This window comes from Rhinolophus sinicus, chromosome 13 (assembly GCF_057876585.1).
Source record: "Rhinolophus sinicus isolate RSI-liver-muscle chromosome 13, RSI-T2T, whole genome shotgun sequence".
NCBI lineage: Eukaryota > Metazoa > Chordata > Mammalia > Chiroptera > Rhinolophidae > Rhinolophus > Rhinolophus sinicus.
In genome coordinates this window covers 3,701,850-3,721,265 of record NC_142513.1, presented here as the reverse complement: position 1 = coordinate 3,721,265, position 19,416 = coordinate 3,701,850, and the positions used below count along the sequence as shown (strand labels likewise).

At 47.2% G+C, this 19,416-nt stretch overlaps 1 protein-coding gene across 2 annotated transcripts in view; it reads left to right on the top strand.

The window, feature by feature from the left end:
- Positions 1-18,603, top strand: part of VAPB (VAMP associated protein B and C) — a 48,643-nt gene extending 30,040 nt beyond the window's left edge. Inside the window, exons 3-6 of one of the 2 annotated variants that reach the window (XR_012491415.2) lie at positions 9,072-9,175; positions 12,464-12,544; positions 14,418-16,253; positions 17,161-18,603. Coding sequence is in view for 1 of the 2 variants with exons in the window: in XM_074318129.2 (XP_074174230.2) it covers positions 9,072-9,175; positions 12,464-12,544; positions 14,418-14,594; positions 17,161-17,319 (521 nt within the window). In the remaining variant the exon portion in view is untranslated. The remainder of the gene's footprint in view (positions 1-9,071; positions 9,176-12,463; positions 12,545-14,417; positions 16,254-17,160) is intronic. The other variant, XM_074318129.2, reaches the window with a different exon arrangement.
- The last annotated feature ends 813 nt before the right edge of the window (positions 18,604-19,416 follow it).

Below are 19,416 nucleotides of genomic sequence, written 5' to 3'. Positions count from 1 at the left end.
AGGTGAAGTGGTAAAATTATGGGCCCATCAAAAATACTTACGCTTCCTGTAATATGATATTAAGTTTAATATTTTTATAACCTTCACTGAATTCTAATTTCACTAAAGTAGCAAGCACGCTTCCATTTGCAGTTCAATTATGCACATTGGTTGCCTGTGTACCAAGCAAATTAGAAATGCAAAACATCTGTGTGTTGGGGGCATTGGCAAGCGTTATTAAAGATACCAATATATAGGTACAGATAACTTTACTAAGTACCCGGGGAACTGGAAAAGGATTAGAGACACACACACACCAGTCTTCTAGTGTCTGAGTCTGTATTTTAAATTAAAATTCAAAGAATTAAGGAGCAGTATTTATTCCTGACATACAGCCCTTTTCAGCACTTATTTCAATCACATTTAAAGCATAAATTTCTTCCAGTAAAATCCTGAGGAGAGACAATGAATATAGGCAACTCTTGGTGGATGGAAACATTGGTCAATTAATGTAATTGGTCAATTAATGTAGTATTGCAATTGATAATTAATCGTTTTAAGATTTTGCTGACTCAGTTGAATGGAGCTGCTTGCTTGCCCTGGGCCAGCCCACCTTGGGCTGCAGCTTTTAGGAGACTTGCACCAGAGTGTAAGTGCACTGCCCTTGGAGGAGGAAGCTGGGCGTTCGTGTGCCTGGCAGGTGCTGGTGTGTAGAGCTCGATGTGGGGCGTTCGGGCATCTTCACAGCAACGAGCTTCGTTTGATCATTTGCTTAGGAACTGAAGTCTCTGATAAGTGAAACCTTTTCATAAATGTTTTCCACGAACCAGGTTTATTACTCTCAGGTAAGAACAACTCACATTCATACTTAAAAGATGTCTTTAATCTTTTTCACCACATGAGATGCTGTTTTTGTTTTTTTTTTTAAAAAAGGAAATTACCAGCAAAAATTCAGCTTAAGGGTGCTTTTAAAGATTTCTTAAAAGTTTTCTGTAATATTTAAATTTAAGAAGAATTGTGTGTTTCACTTTTTATGAGTATGACACCATTTATTTATTCTTTACGTTTTCAAAGCTCAACAGGACTAATCAAGTCATTCAGTGCCCTCCACGCAGCTAAAGGTAACTTCCAGTCCACAGTGTGACTCAGGAGGGAAAGCTGAGCAGGACTGTGGGGCGTCCCACGTAATGTTCTTTTCACACTTACACGCTTGAGCCCCCGTCTTGGTTCTCCTGTTTACTCTTACTTTAGAGTCACTGTTAATCAGTCACAGACCAGAAGAAGGGAAAGGGCTGTGAGAGGCGGCCACAGTGCGGGACTGGGCAGAACACCGCAGAGAACAAGCAGGGAGAATTGGAAATCACACGAGGACCTAGAGTTACTTAAGCCTCAGGGCAGACCTTTCTCCAGATCCCGGAGACCTGGCGTGGAGGTCTTACTAAGATGGCGTAGAATGAGTGTTCATGCAGCACGAGTGATCAGGAAAGACTGCGTTGTATCTCAGGAGGAAGTATGAGGGGAGGCAGGACATATGTTGGAGTTCCGGGAAAAGATGTCGATTTTAAGAGATATTTATGAAAAAGAGTGAGTGAGCTTTGTCCTTTGGCCGGTGCCTGTACATGGCGCACTTCATCTTCCAGCGACAATGGGGTGTGTTTGTACCAGTCTCTGTACAAACAAATTAACTAGACTATGAGGAGTTTATTATCTAAGAGGGGCTGTACGGAACTGGAAAACCCTGTAGAGAACACAAAGACAACTCAGTGTGAACTCATTTGTAACTAGATAGAATTACCTACCTACCTACCAGGCTCACACACAGTCCCACTTGTAGGTCGCTGAGTAGGCAGAGGTCCAGGGAAGCGGTGCAGCCAACAGTTTGGAATCCTGAAGGAGAGCATACATTTACTCATGATGAGGGCGCACAGTCTAATCAAAATGTGGAGCTGCTTTGCTGTAGGTGAGAATTACGTTACCTCGTTCTGGTAACACGAGTTATCTTAAGCTGATCATGAGCTCTGGGTTGTCTTTGATTAGTGTAAAACAGTGGAGCATGGTTTCATTATTACACCGTAAGTGCAGTTCTGTAGAGGAGAGTGTTTTGACATACAGGCTGTATGAAGGGAAAGAGAGAATGAGGCCAGCGGTGACGAGAGGTTAGGTTAGAAACCCTGTCTGAAGCCATGGGGAGGACAGTGAGTGGCTCTGGGAAGTAGGAGAGGAGAGGGCCTGGCGGTTTAGGATTCAAGAGGGTTTCCTCTCTCTCTGCTCCCCCGAACCCCGAGGAGCTTTCTAGAGGGAGCGTAATGCAGGAGCGCTTTTGGCTGTTGGAAGAGAAAGAAGAAGGTGCACATCCATCAATCAATGAAAACCTGCAGATTAGTGCCCAGAATGAGAGCTAGTAGAACCTGAAGGCCTGGCCTCGGTCTGTTGGGTAGAGGACGCACCATGTAGGAAGGCGCTTAGGCGTCTTAGTATCAAGCAACAGCCCCTGGTAGAATAGGTCCCGCAATAAGAATGAGGGTGTGAAACAGCGTCCCAGTGGGAGCTGCAGTCTCCAGGTGCGGTCTCTGCATCAGCTTCTGCTGGGGACGTGTTAGAAATCCATGTTCTTAACCCCAGCCCAGACTCTGTGGGTGTCGTCCTGCCACCTGATTCTGATGCACGCTGACGCTTGAAGCCCCCTCCTTACAGAGTCAGAGTACTGGGTTAAAGCTTGAGAGGTGTGGTGTATTGAGATGAGAGTAGGGCAGGGGGACCCAAAGGGACATGCCAGGGGGGGTCACCTTGGTAAGAGGAGACTTCGGTAATGACAAGAGAACACCCCCTGGGTGTGGCGGTGTAGCCGGCAAGTGTCACACTGTAGGACAAGCCAGGGGGCCTGCTGTGGGGTCACACCAGGACGTCTGAGGAGAGCCAGGCTGTGAAGAGTGGAACTGGGAAGCGCATCGTTTGGGAGGAGGTTTTTGATCTGAAGAACCTCATGCTGGTGAGTAGGTGTTTAGGGGGATATTAAATGTGTAGGGGTCCTAGGGCCTATGCAGGGTAACTGGGTTGGGGAAGAAAGTGGAAAGATCTCGTTTGAGAATCTAGATGTCAGTAGAGGCCTGAGCTGAGGTCGTGGTCATGGAAAATGAGGAGAGAGACGTTGGAAAGATAAGATTCTGAGATTAAAAAAAGTAATAAAGCGTGTGCTGTGGTGCTTGTTAGACTTTTATTCATTAGCTCTGTTACCATTATGATGCAGATGAAAATGATCTGTGACTTGCTTGGGTTCTCATCGGAAGCTTTTATGCTGCATTTAATCAAGTCGTCATTTTGCGTGTGTGTGTGTGTGTGTGTGTGTGTGTGTGTGTATGTGAGAGAGAGAGAGAGAGAGAGAGAGGAGAGAGAGGTAGCATATATTCTGCATTTCTTCTCTTTTGAAGAAAGTCTGGTCTTACTGATCCAGTGTTTTATGACCCCAAAGGCCATTTCTTAACAGGATCCCACTTTGCGATCCAATACAGCGGCCTTTGTATCACTAAGCGTTAAGTTGGTGAGTGGTGACCGGGGCTCCAGGCCGTCTCCTGGTTACAGGCTTCTTTTTAATGTAGTATCAGCAGATACATTTTAAAAGTAGGATGGATGGTTCATTTAAGAGAGTTTTATCATCAGTGTCTCTGGTATTCAAGTGAAATAAATTAAGTTAATGGGGAAGCTCTTTTATAGCCTGTCATGGAAAAAGTACATAATTTTTGTCACAATTTGCATGTGTGGAGCTGAAAGAACAAACGATTAACAACATTTATTCTGTCATGTTCTCATAAAGTTCCAGCTAATAGGGTATAGCAAATTGAATTTGACATGAAATGATCGTAGCTGAGAAATACAAACTTTTTTTTTTTTTTTAAGATTTTTATTGGGGAAGGGGAACAGGACTTTATTGGGGAACAGTGTGTACTTCCAGGCCTTTTTCCCAAGTCAAGTTGTTGTCCTTTCAGGATTAGTTGTGGAGGGCGCAGCTCAGCTCCAGGTCCAGTTGCTGTTTTCTAGTTGTAGGGGGTGCAGCCCACCATCCCTTGTGGGAGTCGAACCGGCAAACTTGTGGTTGAGAGGACGCGCTCCAACCAACCGAGCCATCGGGAGCTCAGCGGCAGCTCAGCTCAAGGTGCCGTGTTCAATCTTAGTTACAGGGGGCGGAGCCCACCGTCCCTTGCGGGAGTCGAGGAATTGAACTGGCAACCTTGTGGTTGAGAGCCCACTGGCCCATGTGGGAATCGAACCAGCAGCCTTTGGAATTAGGAGACCAGAGCTCCAACCGCCTGAGCCACCGGGCCGGCCGAAATACAAAATGTTGACGTGAGCCGGGGGCCCTGTGGAACAGGAGGCACGAGAGGGTTTGGGAGCTTCGCAGGGTCCCAGTGGCCGCTTGACGTCCTCACTCTCGCTCGCTGATTTGGGAGCCCAGAAGGAAAGGAGCCCAGCTGGGAGGTGGCAGCACCTTCTTTCCCAATTGCTGCTCAATGCGGAAGGAGAGTTGTTGGGGGGTTGGCGAGTGTTCCCCTAGCCCCCTGAGCTTCTGGAAGTCCCCGCAGGCCATGACTGACACTCACAGTTCTGTGTTCAGCTCTCGCCAGCCTCACCTGTGCATTGGGCGCCTTGCTTAGGTTTCACGAGTGCGTCCCTTTGCAGTAGAATATTTGACCTGCCCCTGGCTGTCTCTAGTGCTCCCTGAAGGTGACTGGTTTCCACCGTCGCCCACTTCTTTGTGCGCTGACGTGCCTGTCTTCCTTGAAGGTCTAAATGTAAGGTCACCTTTTCTCAGTTCTTCCACGTCCACGCTGTGGTGACTTGGCAGGCAGGGTGGTCTGGGCCGGAGTTGTGCTGAGCACGTCTGTAAGGTCCAGGGCTGTCGTCGACCTCCGACAGTTCCCCCACAGAGGCGAAGCAAGCAGTTACAAGGTAGGCTGGTTAGAAGGGCGCAGGGAGCCCCAGTCCTCTTCCTGGAAGGGACATACGTGCTTCCGATTCCACGGGAGGCCCCGATGCACACCAGAACCCGAGGCGTGGTTTGTGTGAAACTGCTTTTTCTCTTAAACTGCAGTTTCTCATAAGCAGGGCACTGCACAAAGCTGCCAGTGCCTTCGCTTGAATTACGTATCCGGATCGTCTTCCTCCCGCACGGGCGTGCCAGGCAGCTTGGTGGAGCATCACACACCCCGACCTGTGGTCTCAGGAGCCTTACACTCTTACGATTGAAGACCCAAAGAACACTTTTGTTTGTGGGTTGTATCAATATTTTATCATATTGCAAATTAAACTGAGCAATTCAGAAAGTATTCATTTTATAATCACATTAATAAGTCAATTACATGCTAGCAGGAACATTTTTTAATGAAAAATAACTTTTCAAAAAAATGTAGTGAGATGTGTTGTTTGACATGTTTTGCAAATCTCTCTGATGTGTGGCTAGCTGGAAGATGGGCTGGATTCTCCTGTCTGCCTTTGCACTTAGTCTGCTATCAGGCGTTGTTTTGGTGAATCTGTGTAAAGGAAAACCACCTTTACCACAGGCCACGTATTTGGAGAAGGAGAGAGTGTTTTTCGTAGCCTTTTCAGATAGTTATGGACAGTATTCTTTGATACTACACCAAAACTCGACAGGTGGCACTGCCTGAAAGTTTAGTGTGATGCGGACTCTGGAACCATGTCAATGAACTGCTTGAACTTTGTTTCACTAAAATGCGTTGGTGTCTCTTGCACTTTGAATGGATTTTGTAATATTTTGTTAGCTGCGTTATACAGGTCTCCCAAATGTTGACATACTTCATTACACAATATCAAAAATTCACATTTGTTACAATTTCCATTGCTCTCATTGGAAAAGTCTTTAAGTGTTTGGGAAACTGTGAAGCTCTTGGTGGCAGATATGTGTTTTCCAAGAGTCTAATTTTTGCTTGAAAGCCCGGATTTAATCATCGGCCAAGGAACAAGCTGTGGTCCTTGAATTGATAGACATTTCGTTCATTTTTTAAGAAAACAGCTGCCACATACCTGGGTCTGAACAACCACAGTTTTTCTGTTGGTGGCTCTTGCAAGTCAGTGGTGTTCCGTGACGAAGTGTCAAGTGCAGCTTGTAAGACAAACAATTGCACAGGTGCTTTTCCTAAGACAGTAGAAGTGCTTTATGTGTACTTCCCGTTTCACTCTGTGGAGTGTTGTCACATGTTGAAATTCAGTAAAATAATTGATTTTATTGCTTCATCTAGGATATTCCTAAGTGAAACCAACCTTTTTTAAAAAACTGAGTGTGTGGCAAAGACACGAGCACTGCAGTGCCCCTGCCCGGGCCGTGCTCGCCGGGAGCAGTTTGACCCACAGCCCGACGCCAGCGTCACTGAGTGCCAACACAGCAGAAGAGGCGTGGAGAGTCTTGGCGTTGTCGGGACCGCAGTTTTGACTTAGTGGACCACCTGATGGGGGTCCCTCGGGGTTTGCGGATGACGCTTTGAGAACCTGCGGTGTGGACTTCTGAGTCTGGAAGCAAAACCAGTATGGAGTGCAGACTGGCTCCATTTGAATGTGCCGGCCATGGGGCCTGAGGGGGACCAGTAGCCTTTCGAAGCCTGGTCTTCTCATCTGGAGAAGGAAGACGTGGGCTTCTTTGATGGATTGGTGTGGGGACTAACTGGGAGAACTAATGACGTGTGCCTTCTGTGGTGCCTAGCGCATAGTAGGTGCTGGGGAGGGCCATTTTCCTTTCCTCCTGGAGATGCAGGCTCTAGCCAGGCAGACGTGTCTTGCTGCCCTTTCTCACTTGCACTGCCTTGCGGAGGGGAGAAGAGTGGGAAGGGGGCAGCAGAGCTTCCTGGGCTGTTTGTGTGGGGAGATCTTAGGTTCTCTACACCCATCAACTCTCTGTCTGACCCAGTGTGGTTTGAGCTAAAGAGCCAACTTCGCTGGCAATGAGTAGTACCTTCTTGTTGCTCTCGTTTCCTGCACATCAGGGCCCTTCACAGATAATCCTGGTTCTGCCTCAGCTCTCAGGGCCTTTCACAGCTTGGAAGAGTCTCAAGGATGAGGTCATTTTTGCTACTCGAGCTGTGCCCTCCGTGAAGACTATTGGCTCCTTAGTTCATGGCGTGTTACCTTCCTCACTGCAACACTGTGGGAGTTAGCTTTCAGAAGAAGAGTTCATGGTTTTGATCTGCTGCTGAGGCCATGTGTCCAGTCCAGGTGTGTCATGTTCCAGGTCTGTCTGTGGGAGTGCCCTTGCCAACTCTGGTGCCAGAGGAAGAGTTATCTGCATTCCGGGTCCAGAGCTGCCAGCAAGGCCTTTGCACCTGCAAAAATAAATTCCAAGTGGAGTGGCCCTGTGTTTTCAATGGACCTTGTCTTCTCTCTGCGGACGTTCACACTGGATTTTGGGTACTTAGCCCAAACATCCCAATTTTAGTAATCTTTATTGGTAGCTAGACTCGGTGTCGTGTGTATACAAGCCCCGAGTCTTAAAAAGGTTTCATTAATTAATTTATGTCCTGAAGAAGCCTCCCAGCAGGGACCCCTGTAGCTCAGAGCATTCAGATGGGTGATGTGGGCAGCTGAGCTGCCTGGTGATGGCAGACACTGGAGCATTGAAATCTGAGGTGCTGTTAGATTTTAATAGACTTCCTCTGTCCCCAAGATTGAAAGGAGCCCTGCACCCCTAGATGGATGGGGGATATTTGTATTTTTACTCTCCATCATGTGTGGTTCTAGAAGAGATGTGACGGTGGGCCTGGGACGTGAGATGTGAACCCATTTCCTGTGGGAGTGACTGGTGGGGCAGGAGGGCCGCTGGGCCGCGCGTGGCTCTTTCTCTCTCTTTCTCTTCCTAACATTGTGACCCTGAGCAAGTCACTTCACTTTGTTGAGCTCCGGAGTCTTCCTTTGTAAACTACGGCTTAGGATACCTGCCCCTCCGCCTGCTGTGGGGGAATGGGTTGTGCGGCTGCAGGGGAGGGCCTGGGAAGCCCGGATGGGGGTCAGAGGCAGGTGTGGGAGCCTGGCAGGTGCAGGAGGGCAGCCTGACACTGTCAGGGCCCCGTGTGAGCCCTCGGGGCTGTGAGCAGGGCTCCTCGGCAGACCGCGCGTTGGAGCGCTGCTCCTGCTCCGGGCTGTGACCGCGAGCACGGCAGTTAACCTTTCTGTGCTTCCGTTTTTTCATCTGGAAATGGCATCCAAAGTGCACCTGCAACAGTTCCTACCCCTTAAATGGGATTAAATGGGTTCATGACAGGCCTCTGGTTTCTGGTACATGGGAAACGCTCAGTCCACGTTAGCTCTTTTCACAGTCAGGACCACAGGAGGCTTTTCCCACACGCAAAAATGTTAGGTCTCAGGGAACTTAACTAGGTAGATGGCTGGTGTAGCCAAAGCCTGTAGCAAATACTGGATTTTAAAGCAGCCGTCGTTTAACGGGTGGGTCCCTAAGAAGCCCGTTAGAACAGGAAGGCACCTCACTCAGTGCGGTGGGTGTGACTCATCCAAGGGGGGCCTTTATGTGAGGTTTCTCTGGGTTCTTCAGGAGAAAAGGGGGGTGTAAGCTGGTGGCGTTTTCTCCATGCTGTGAGTGTGCTGATTGTGAAAACTTGATAACATTTCATGGGCAAAATTGTATTTTAAGCCTTACCTTGATTTGGGAAATGGGACAGAGAAACAAAAACAGTTCCTTACATGCCTCAGATTATTCTCCTTTAGTCCCTGAAGAGATCGTTGGGATGTTTTCTTGAGTAAAACAGGCATATGGTGTTTGCCTGGTTTACCTGTTCTATAAGGTCCGTGAGAGACATCTGTGATCCGAGGACTGGGGCTCAGAAGACCTGGGTCCCCGCTCTGCCACTCCCTGCTGTGTGACCTTGGGCAAGTCCCCTCGCTTTTCTGGCCCTCAGGTTTGAGACCTGAAAAGTGGAGAAGTTGCTGGTATCTTGCCCTGCTCACTTCCCCCAGGGCGTCATGAGTCTTAGATGAGAGAACCCTGGTAAACTGCTTTACAACCAAACTACAAGTGTTAATATATGGCTGCTGGTAACCAAGCTCTGACCCTCCTAATGAAATATTTTCTTTCTCAGTGATGTTACAGCCTTTCGATTATGATCCCAATGAGAAAAGTAAACACAAGTTTATGGTTCAGTCTATGTTTGCTCCAAGTGACACTTCTGATATGGAAGCAGTAGTAAGTACTGAATGCTTCTTATTTTTTTTTGCGTAATTAAGAAAAATGTTAGGTACAGAATTGTGGGTGCATGCATTTCAAAATGTTTCAGAATTGTTTTCAAAGGGGAATGGTGTTTTCAAGGAGATTTGTGCTTTGACTGCTTTTATGGTTTTCTAAAACTTTGATTTTAACATTTTATGTAACTTTCCAGAATACTGTTCTTTTCTGACTTTCATATCTTAATTTGCTTCAGCCGTTGCTTGTTCTAATGGGTTGTGTCTTGAATGGTTTGAGGATTGTCTCCCTGTATCGCCCATCATGTGCTCCTGTTCATTATGGGGAATGTTTCTTACCATGTTTCCCACCCCCCAGAATCCGAGGCATGTGAGAGTGGAATACTAAATGGCCTTCACCCTTCAGAGTTTTTTGGGGTTTTTTGGCTTGGTTCTGATAAGCATGGTTCTTTTTCTTTTTTTCCTTTAGATTTCTTCATTTTTTCCCCTGCTTAAATACATGTTTAACTCTGTCTCCAATTTTGGCAAAAATAAGATGACTTTATTTTCATAAAATAAATAAGTGATATTATATTATTGATTTTTCTGGCAAAAGATGATGATGGAAATTCCAAAGTTAACTTGTTAACACATCTGAATATATTAGGGGACATTCTGGGGCTGAGTGAGAATCACAGTATATAGATCAACAGTCCAGGCCGCAGTGCCAGCGGGGCGATCGCCTGCTCCTCCCAGTTTGGGAAAGGAGGGCAGGAACGCCTCTGCCTGTTCATTGCTTGCCAGCCGCCAGCCCAGACTAGGAGACCGAAGTCGTCCAAGGAAAGCCTGCGAGTCTGAGTTGGCCTGACTCACACCGCACTGCAGTTTTTCTCTTTCAGAGTTTATGTGAAGGGCTGTTCCCCGCACAGCCCACCTTTGTGTCCCTGTGTCACCACACAGCCTTTTCTTTTAGTCTTGGAAAAGTATAACTGACCATTTTCATGGGTGTTGAACTTCTGGGCAGGAAATGAAGGGTAAGCCAGATATTTTTGGGGTTTGAGAGAGATCAGTGATAATAGGCCACCTTCTTTTTCCTAAGAACAATTATTGAGGCATCCACTGCTTTCGCTTTTATTTCCTAGAACATGATGTGTCATTTCATGTTGATTTGTATGAAAACAAAACGTATGGCAAATACAGAATGTGAACCCCCGAGAAAGTGCCCTGTCTGGCTTTGCTGCATGGCTCGCTGAAGAGAGCAGGGGCTTGGGTGTCTGGGGTGCAGCTGAGGCCTCCGCCTCCTCATAACTGCCCTTGCGCAGTTTTCCTTAACTCTGCAGGGTTTGGTCACCGGTACAACGGGGGTGAAAACCTGGTGCACACGGCTGTGGAGGGATTCGGGGTGTAGCACACCTGGCCCAGGGTCGGGCCCGGCTTCACCTGCGCTGGTGATAGGCCAGGTGCTCTGCACAGTGACACCGGCTCCTGCCGCCTGGTGTGATCGTTTTTATAACAGTTGAAGAATCTTTTTATATGAATTGTACATTGTAGGATTTTTGGAAATGTAAAAATGAGCAAGAATTAAAAAGTTACCTGTAATATCTTTATACTTGACCTAACCACTGTCAATGAATGAGAGCCTTGTGCTTTTTCTTTATTTTAAAATATTTTTTTATTTTGATATACAGAAAGTTGAAAAAATGGTAGTACAGAGACTACGCACATTACCTTTACCTAGATTTACCGTTTACCATTTAGCCACATTTGCTCTAGCTCTGTCACAGACTTTGTTTTTTCTGAATTACTTGACTTGAGACGCAGACTTCATGACACTCCACCCCTAAATGCTTCCAAACAAGGACAGTCTTTTACACAGCTGAGTAAATTACCATTAATTTAATAATACTAGCTAATAGAGAAAACCATTGACAGCATTGTTTCAGAAATGACCTTTAGTTCTTATTTATTCTGGTAGAATATCCTCGACCTTTCTTGTTTTTCTTGACTGAATTTTTTAGAGTCTAGGTCAGTTGACTTGTAGAATGCCCCCCATTCTGGATTTGTCCAATTATTTCCTCATGATTAATTAAATTCAGGTTAAATGTTTTTTGGCAAGAATATTGCATAGGTGGTGTCACGTATGCATCATGTCGGAAGACATTTAATGCTGGCTGGTCCTCTGTTGGTGACACTAAGTTTGATTACTTGGTTAAGATGGTGACCGCCAACTCTCCAGTGTCAAAGCACATTTGCCCTTTGTGGTTAAGAGGTAATCTGTGACACTGAAGAAATCGGTGCTTGGCGACCATGGGCATATCCTGTCCACCAGCCGTCTGTCACCAGTGGTTTTACTCAGCGCTGAGCCTTGCCTGATGCTGTGCTGACACATGCACGCAGGTGTGCACGTGGGTACACACACACGTGCGCGCGAGAGTGCGTGCAGAGGGACAGACTTAACATAGTATTTGCAGCTTCTTCACTGAATATTCTGTGGATTCTCCCTGTGTAATTCAACGCTCCTCAGGATGATTTGAATGGCGTGCTATTCCATTGGCGGGGTCTGCCAGCGTTTCTCTGGCGGTCAGTCCCCTGCTGTTCGACGTATTTGTTGTTTCCCAATTTTGGCTCTTGGTACGCGTGTTGCTCTAGCTGCCTCCTGCATGGTCCTGGGGCAAGGGTGGGGGAGTTGGTTCCTTTTCTGTGTTGTAACCTTCCTCCTGTGCTGGCCTGCAGTTCTCAGAACACCCTGAACGCCCGTCCTCCACTGCCAAAAGGAGGAGTAAACCAGGAGCGCATCCTCCCAGGACATGGATTTAGACAGGAAGATGTCCGCATCAGCTGGCCGGAGGGCTGGGTCGGCCGCAGGGAGGGGCGCCCCACTGCTGTGCTGCGTTGTCTTGGCAGCATGTCTCCCAGCCGCTCCCAGAGCGTGTGCGCTCGCTCCCGGAGGGGTGTGAAGGGGAGCCAGTTACCGCTGGCCGTCTGGACATAGTGTGGAAAGTTCCCCTTTGTTCAGTGGTGCTCCTCTCTGTTCCGGGTGCTCCCGCAGACCAACGACAGCAGGAGCTTTGGGTCTTGACAGAGTCAGGTGCAAGACCCGGATTTGCTAAGTGTGCGAAATAGTCAGCAGAGCGAGTGTGTTTAATCTTGTCATGTTGAAAATATGGAAATCTCAGCAGACGTCAGTTCTTTATTTGATATACATCAGGGCTTTCTCATTAAGAGTGTTTTTCTGAAATTGTCAGTTTTAGGAAGAAAATGATTCTTCCAGCAGCTTTATAATATCCTGATTATTAAATTTAAATTGTTTTAGTGGAAGGAGGCAAAACCGGAAGACCTTATGGATTCAAAACTTAGATGTGTGTTTGAATTGCCTGCAGAAAATGATAAACCAGTAAGTATGTTTCTAGTTACCAATAATTGAATGTTACAAGCTGATACTTATTTGCATACCATCTCTTATAAAACCAAGACTGAAGTTGGCAAATTATTTTCCTTCTTCTGATGTATGAAGAAAAAAATAAGCGGAAGTCAACAAATAAGTGTGCCCTCCTGTGTCAGCCTTTGAAAGACATGGAAGGACAACTAACTACACAGGTTCTCCCCCTGCAAAGTATACCCTGTGGGCTGTGGAAATATCGTAAATCCCGAAGAGCGTCTTTGACTTGGCAAACTTATAGGTCACTGTTAAATGGGGTTAAGACTAAATGAGGGAACAATTTGCCGTTTATCATGGTGCTTGATACACAGGTGGTAAGCTCTTAGGTTTTGTTTCATAAAGTGCGTTCTGGAGGTTTTCCAGTCCTCTCTTTCTCGCAGCACCACCTTCCCCCAAATCCCACCTCCTCCTGTCAAACCTGCTTTTAGAGGAGGATTTCTCCCCCTCAGCACTTTAACGTTTAGGGTTTGGGCCGGATACTGTGCCCTGGGGGCTGTCCTGGGCCTTGTAGGATGCCTGGCCTCCACACCCCCCTGGTGTGACACGCAGAAGTGTCTCCACACACAGCCAGATGTGCCGGGGGGGGGGGGGGGTTGCCCCCATTGGGAATCGCCTCCTGTGCCGAGGGGCTGAGGGCAAGGAGCGACTCTCTCCAAGCTGCCTGCTCACTTTTCTCGGTGTGTAAAACCAGGGCTAAGCTTGTCATGGCCTCGCTTGTGACCAGTTGAAGACAGAAGACTGTATCTGGAATGCTAATATAGACCTCCCTTCAACCTAGTCGGAAAAACTTAAATGGTATTAAAAGCGCAGTTTGAAATACAGGCAGAATATTAACTGCCCTGGCTGTTGCTAGCTGGGTTAGCACGTAGGGGTGCTCTGAGCGAGCGTCAGCACCGTCCATATGACCTGTAGGAACGCCACTGATCTGCGGCACAACTGCTGCTTAGTGTTCTTTCTGCTCGGGAATTGAGCGCTGTCGTCATTCTGTTCCTTTGCGTTGTACACTGTGTCCTGGGAAGGTCAGTTTTAAAGGTTGTGAGACCTGTGTTCTGGTCCTAGCTCTGATACATTAGCTCTGTAGATTGGATCCTTGCCTCTCAGGTCTCACTTGTCTTATCTGGAAAACAAGGGGTAGAGCTACGTAGGTGGATAGAGGTAGACGGGTAGTTCTGTGTGCTGCATGGAACTCCCAGGGCAGTGGTCCCCAGTTAGTTTACTCCCCCAGCACACCTGAGCACCTCCACGTCCTATGCCTCACCCCCCACTGGCTCACCTCCAGTCAATCTCAAGAGGGTATCACAGCACAGTCTTGGCAGGGAAAATGGGGTGCAGCTTCCTTAGACTGAAACGTTGTAGACACTGAGCTTGTCTCACCTTCATCCCAGCTTCCAGATTCTAAGTTGGTGAAATAAATCGCTCTCTGTGTCCTCCCTGGCTTCCTACCCCCGCCCAGCCAGTCCTGGGGATGTTCAGGTCTTTGTGGTGACAGTAATTTGTGGCTAATAATTCCTGAGCTTGCACAATTACAGTATGCTAATTTTTGCATGGCAGGAATTGGATAGTACAATATGCACAGGCCTCTTTCTTTGAAGTATTAGTCTCAGCCAAACTTCATTATTTGCCCTTATCCATAATTTCTGGGGCCCAATTGCTTTAGATTATTAAGATACTAGATAAAGTGATCCATTTTTAAAATAAATGTGACATATTACAGTGTGGATGAAGCACTACCACGTGTGGTGTTTGCTGAGAACTACTTTACTTTGCATAAAAAAAGTCCTTTATTACATACTTGGTGACACTTGGGCTTTCATTTATTTCTGAACAGCATGATGTAGAAATAAATAAAATTATATCCACAACTGCATCAAAGACAGAAACACCTACGGTGTCTAAATCTCTGAGTTCTTCTTTGGATGACACTGAAGTGAAGAAGGTGATGGAAGAATGTAGGAGGCTGCAAGGTGAGCTGCAGAGGCTCCGGGAGGAGAACAAGCACTTCAAGGTAATGACATTCCATTTCCTGATCATCTACAGAAAACAGCGCCTTTTCCCTGGGCTCTTGGGTGGGGGAATTGACAAACCCCTGAATTTGTAGAGTTGTTTTGTATTTGCACATTTTTCTTCCGGGGAGAAATTCCAGTTTTCATCAGGTTCTCAAAAGGGTCCTTGCACCGCCCCCCCACCCCCCACTCGAGAATCTGTGTCCCTTGAGCAGAAGTGTCATAGCTATTTAAACTCTTGTCCCCTCCAGGGAAAAACAACCACCACCCATTCTCCATTAGTGTAAATGGAAAATAAATTTTGAGACTAAAAGTAAAGCAGCAGTGGTTATCTGGAATTCACATTTTCCAACCCCACGTTATCCCCACTGGATGAGAATCTTTTTTTTTAAGAGGGTAAATACTGACCTATACTCTATTTTAACACAGGTATAATTCTGAGTTTTGAAGATTCTAAATAAGTCTGGGCAAAAGGCTCTCATCAGACTGTGAACATGGTAATGAGATTGGAGATGGGAAGTTGTCAGAGTAGATAGGTGCAGATCACAGGAGCAGCCCGTGTCCAGCTCTGTGGATGAGGCAGCGATTGGTGTTGGAGGGTCAATTTGCACTGGGTGATGAAGGGAGGCAGGGTGCACTTCTTTGGGCCCTGGAGGCCTGTGGTGGTATGGAAGTGACTAGTCCAACTTGAAGTAGCTCTGACTCTGTCAGTTAACTGCATCTCCCGGACCTCCGTGGCAGAGACCTGCCTCCGAGCCGCTTCCCAGCTTTCACAGTATGTCTGTTTCAGGCACGGCACTGAAGAGAACATTTCTGATCGTCTGATCTTAGGAACTTTGGTAGCAGCTTAAACTCTGAGGCTGATCTGTTCGCTTCATCTTGATGGTGCCACCCAACCATGTAATAGGTTTTCGCTCTTTAACTACCGTAGCGCCAGGTACATGTAACAAATTCATTTCCGTTGACTTGCCCTTCTCTTTGTTCTGACAGTGTGGTCGGTACAGGAGAATGACAGTGTCCGGGCACCGTCTGCTTTACAGGAGTTCTGATTTGCCTCATTCAGTACCTTGTTTTAGTATAGAGTAAATTAAGAGGCTGACACTTCACTTTTGGGCTAAAAATCAGAGGTACGCCGAAAGCTTCTTCTTGAGAGTATTTCTCTTCAGAAATAGAGTTCTGTGCTGTTTAAAGTGATAAATAGGTAGAAATAGCTTTTATATAAGCCCAATAAAATAAATGCTGTATTTTGCTGTGCCCATTTTTTTTGAAGTTAATCGAATAACACTAGTCATTTATCACTGTGCAGCGATATTGGCCATGCCCCATGAGCAGAATGTCTTTAAAATGTTATCAGACCAATCTTGACACTAGAAGATTCTTTATCCTGCCAAACACTGATTTCTTGTTTTGTGTTGTTTCATTCTTTTATCTGGCCAACAAATTTCTGGTGGCCCTACCATGTCCGCAGCACTGTGGGCACAGACACGAGCAGTCCTGCCCTCGAGAGCTCCCATTCCAGGGGTACCAGGGAGACAGACACAAACACTGACGTGACCTGACAGCCGGTGTGATGAGCGGTCCCACAGAGGGGGCCACAAGTGCGTGGAGACTCAGCTTGGTGGGCTGCCTGCCTGTGGTCTCCAGGACCTATTAGGCACTTGGTGGGTGTGAAGCAATTGAAGGGAAAGAAAGGAAAGTGCAGCTGGTGTGTGGGGTCTAGGGCTGAGCACACAGGTAATTAGCCAGTGCCCAGCTGCTCCAGGCGTCAGGGCCAGAATAGAAAGGCCTTGCCGCCTGCCCTGTTTGGGAATGTAGACTTGGCCTTGCGGGCAGTGACGGAAGAAAAACTTCCTGTTCCTTACACACCTGTGTGGTGGGGGGAAATGTGGCCAAGTATCTTTACATATATGAAAACGAATGTTGCTTTGTTGGGAAATCCATGCAATAAGTAGAAAATATTTGAGATGCATATATCAAGTCAAGTCACATTGCAGTATTCCAAATATCATGCTATTTGAACATTATCCAGTGGTCTACATGTGACTCAACAAATACCGACTATGTACAGAGTTCTACATTTGAAAGCTTCCAGGTCCCCCACTTTGTCGTTTCTTTTGATTTTTATATTCCTGCCTTGGGATGCCTGTCATTTCAGAAATGCATGACTTGATTCCGGAAGCCTGTTGAGCAGAGGGAGGAAGGACAGGGGGTCGGGGTGGATGGAAGAGAAGAGGAGCAGCTGGGAGGCTGGGCCAGGAAGGTGGGTGGGCCAGGCTCCACCCTCTAGGGCACTTTGCATAAATCGTGGGGAACTGAGGAATGCCTGCTTAGGATTGTGGTGGAAAAGGTAACTAGCAGCTTCGTGGAGAACGGATGGAAGACAAGAGGAGCTTCTGGCAGCATTTCTTAGTGGCCCCAAGCCAGTCCCCTTGTCAATGGGCTTCAAAATGGGGAGGTTGGACCATATCGTGGGATCCGAGTTCAGGGGTGCAGGCCGCCTTGCTGAGCTGTAAGTGACGCCGCTCCTGGTGCCTTGGATTGGCTCTGAAACATGTGTTTCCCCCGCAGGAAGAAGATGGACTCCGGATGAGGAAGGCGGCACAGAGCAACAGCCCTGGCCCTGCGCTGGCCATGGCTGGCAAGGAGGAGGGCCTGAGCAGCCGGCTGCTGGCGCTGGTGGTCCTGTTCTTCATCGTCGGGGTGGTCATAGGGAAGATCGCTTTGTAGAGGCCGCGAAGATGTGGGCCAACCGGTCGGGGGACGGCCCGTCGTGGCGTGGGATTTAAGTTTATCATAACCGTGTACACAAAGAAATTAATGTATGATGACATCTCACAGGTCTTGCCTTTAAATTACCCTCCCTGCGCGCGCGAGTGGTACGCGCACACGAATAGAACATAATATAACGATCTCTTAGAGAGTTACAAATGAGTAGTCAGTGATTGGGGGAGAAGAATGATCTTTGCTAATGAAAGGGGAACCATGATTAAGTGACAATGGCATGTTGTAAATGTCATTTTAAACATTTGTAGCCTCGGTACATGTTGCTGGATTACCTCTCTTAAAACACGACACTCTTCCTTGCCTGTTGGTGCTGGCCCTCGGCGCTGGGGAGTGCCATCACCTCCACGTAGTGACCCCCAAGCTGCTCACTCACTCCCCAGGCTGCTTTCCACGTTCTGCCCAGGCCATCAGTTCCTTGGTACTGATGAGCGGAGTCAGAAGCAGAAGAGAATTGTGCTGTGGCAGCGTCAGATGTGCTGGTCAAGAGGGGGAGGCATATGTTGACTGATTGACCCGACACTTTGGAAATAAAAGTCAATGCTTTGTTCTCTTAAAGGGACCAAGCTAAATTACTATTGGTTCATGTAGTGAGGCTGAACTGTTATTCAGAGATGTTTAATGCATATTTAACTTATTTAATGTATTTCATCTCATGTTTTCTTACTGTCACGAGATTATAATTAATGCTGTGGCCTAAAAATCACCTGTGCTACCTGAGGCCGGTGGGCGAGGCTGACATGGCTGCTGGAGGGCCGCAGGCTCCTCTGTCCAGAGGTTCTGGGCTCTGCATACACGTGGAGGTTTATTGGAATGTTGGAGAACAGCTGCCAGGAAGCATTTTTCTGTGTAAATAAATAACAGCTACCATAGGGAGGGACATTTTTAGTAGCAACAGTCAACTCTGTATTACCCTTTGTATTTCTTTACTGCCCGCCCCCAGCCACCACTCACACTTCCAGCGTATTTGCCCTGAGTCTGGTCCTGACCTTTCCCGTGTGGCCCTAGCTTGGGGTCGGGGCGAGTGAGTTAGGTGGCAGAGTGGTCAGAGAGGGAACCAGCCGGGTGGGGGTGGGGAGGGGATGCAAGAGACTCCTCACATAATCTATCCAGTCGTAATTGAGAGTTTGACTGTGAATTAATTTTATGATGTAAAAGGCCAATCCAATTATGTTTGACTATGTAGCATCTTAAAAAGAAAAAGATTAAAATAAAGCCCCCTAATTAAGAGGTTTTTTTTGTCATTTTCTCACATTTGCTAAATGGGGGAATTGTTATTTTTATCATTGTCATTATTATTTTGTCATTGGAAGGTTGATTTTAAAATGCGCCCTACAAATGAGAAAATATGTATGTTTAATTATTTAAATAATATGAATATTTTTTGAGGAGGAGGGGGTCGGCTTCCACTGAGAGTAAATAAAACTGCTGAAAATCTTAAGCAGCTGGTCACCCACCCCTGCCCTTCCCTGAAAGGAAAGCTTCCCTCTGGGCCCAGGTGCCGCGCAGAAAGGACGAGAGACAGGCGTGCGGAGCACGCCGCAGTGTGCGTGGGGTAAGGAAATGCCCCACAAGGATGACCGTTCTTAGAGGTCGTACACCCGAGTCACGTTGGCCTGAGCTGCTGGCTCTGGTGATGGGGCAGGACTTAGAGCTCCAGCTGGTGTCAGGAGTAACTTCCCGTCTTTGGGAAAAGATGTCTGCGTCTGGGTACTTGGCAGTAAATATCGAGCAGACTGAGTTCTCACCACATACCTACTGCTCACATTTCTCAGAGCATGCAGACATGGGAGGCTGCCCGGTTGTAAATTCGTCTCTAGTATTTTTTCCAGGTGGATCCAGGTCCTTATGGAAGGGAGTGAAAACACTGAGCTGTGAGGCACGTGTCTTCTGTCGTTCGATTTCTGTCAGTGGACCACCGTTCTCCCAGTGTAGGAACTGCAGTAAATGAATGTTTATGGAGCTTCCACTACCTTGGCCTTGAGAGGACCGCGGTTAGGAGGGCCGGACACTTAGAGGCCGTGGCTGTGTGTTCCCATAAAG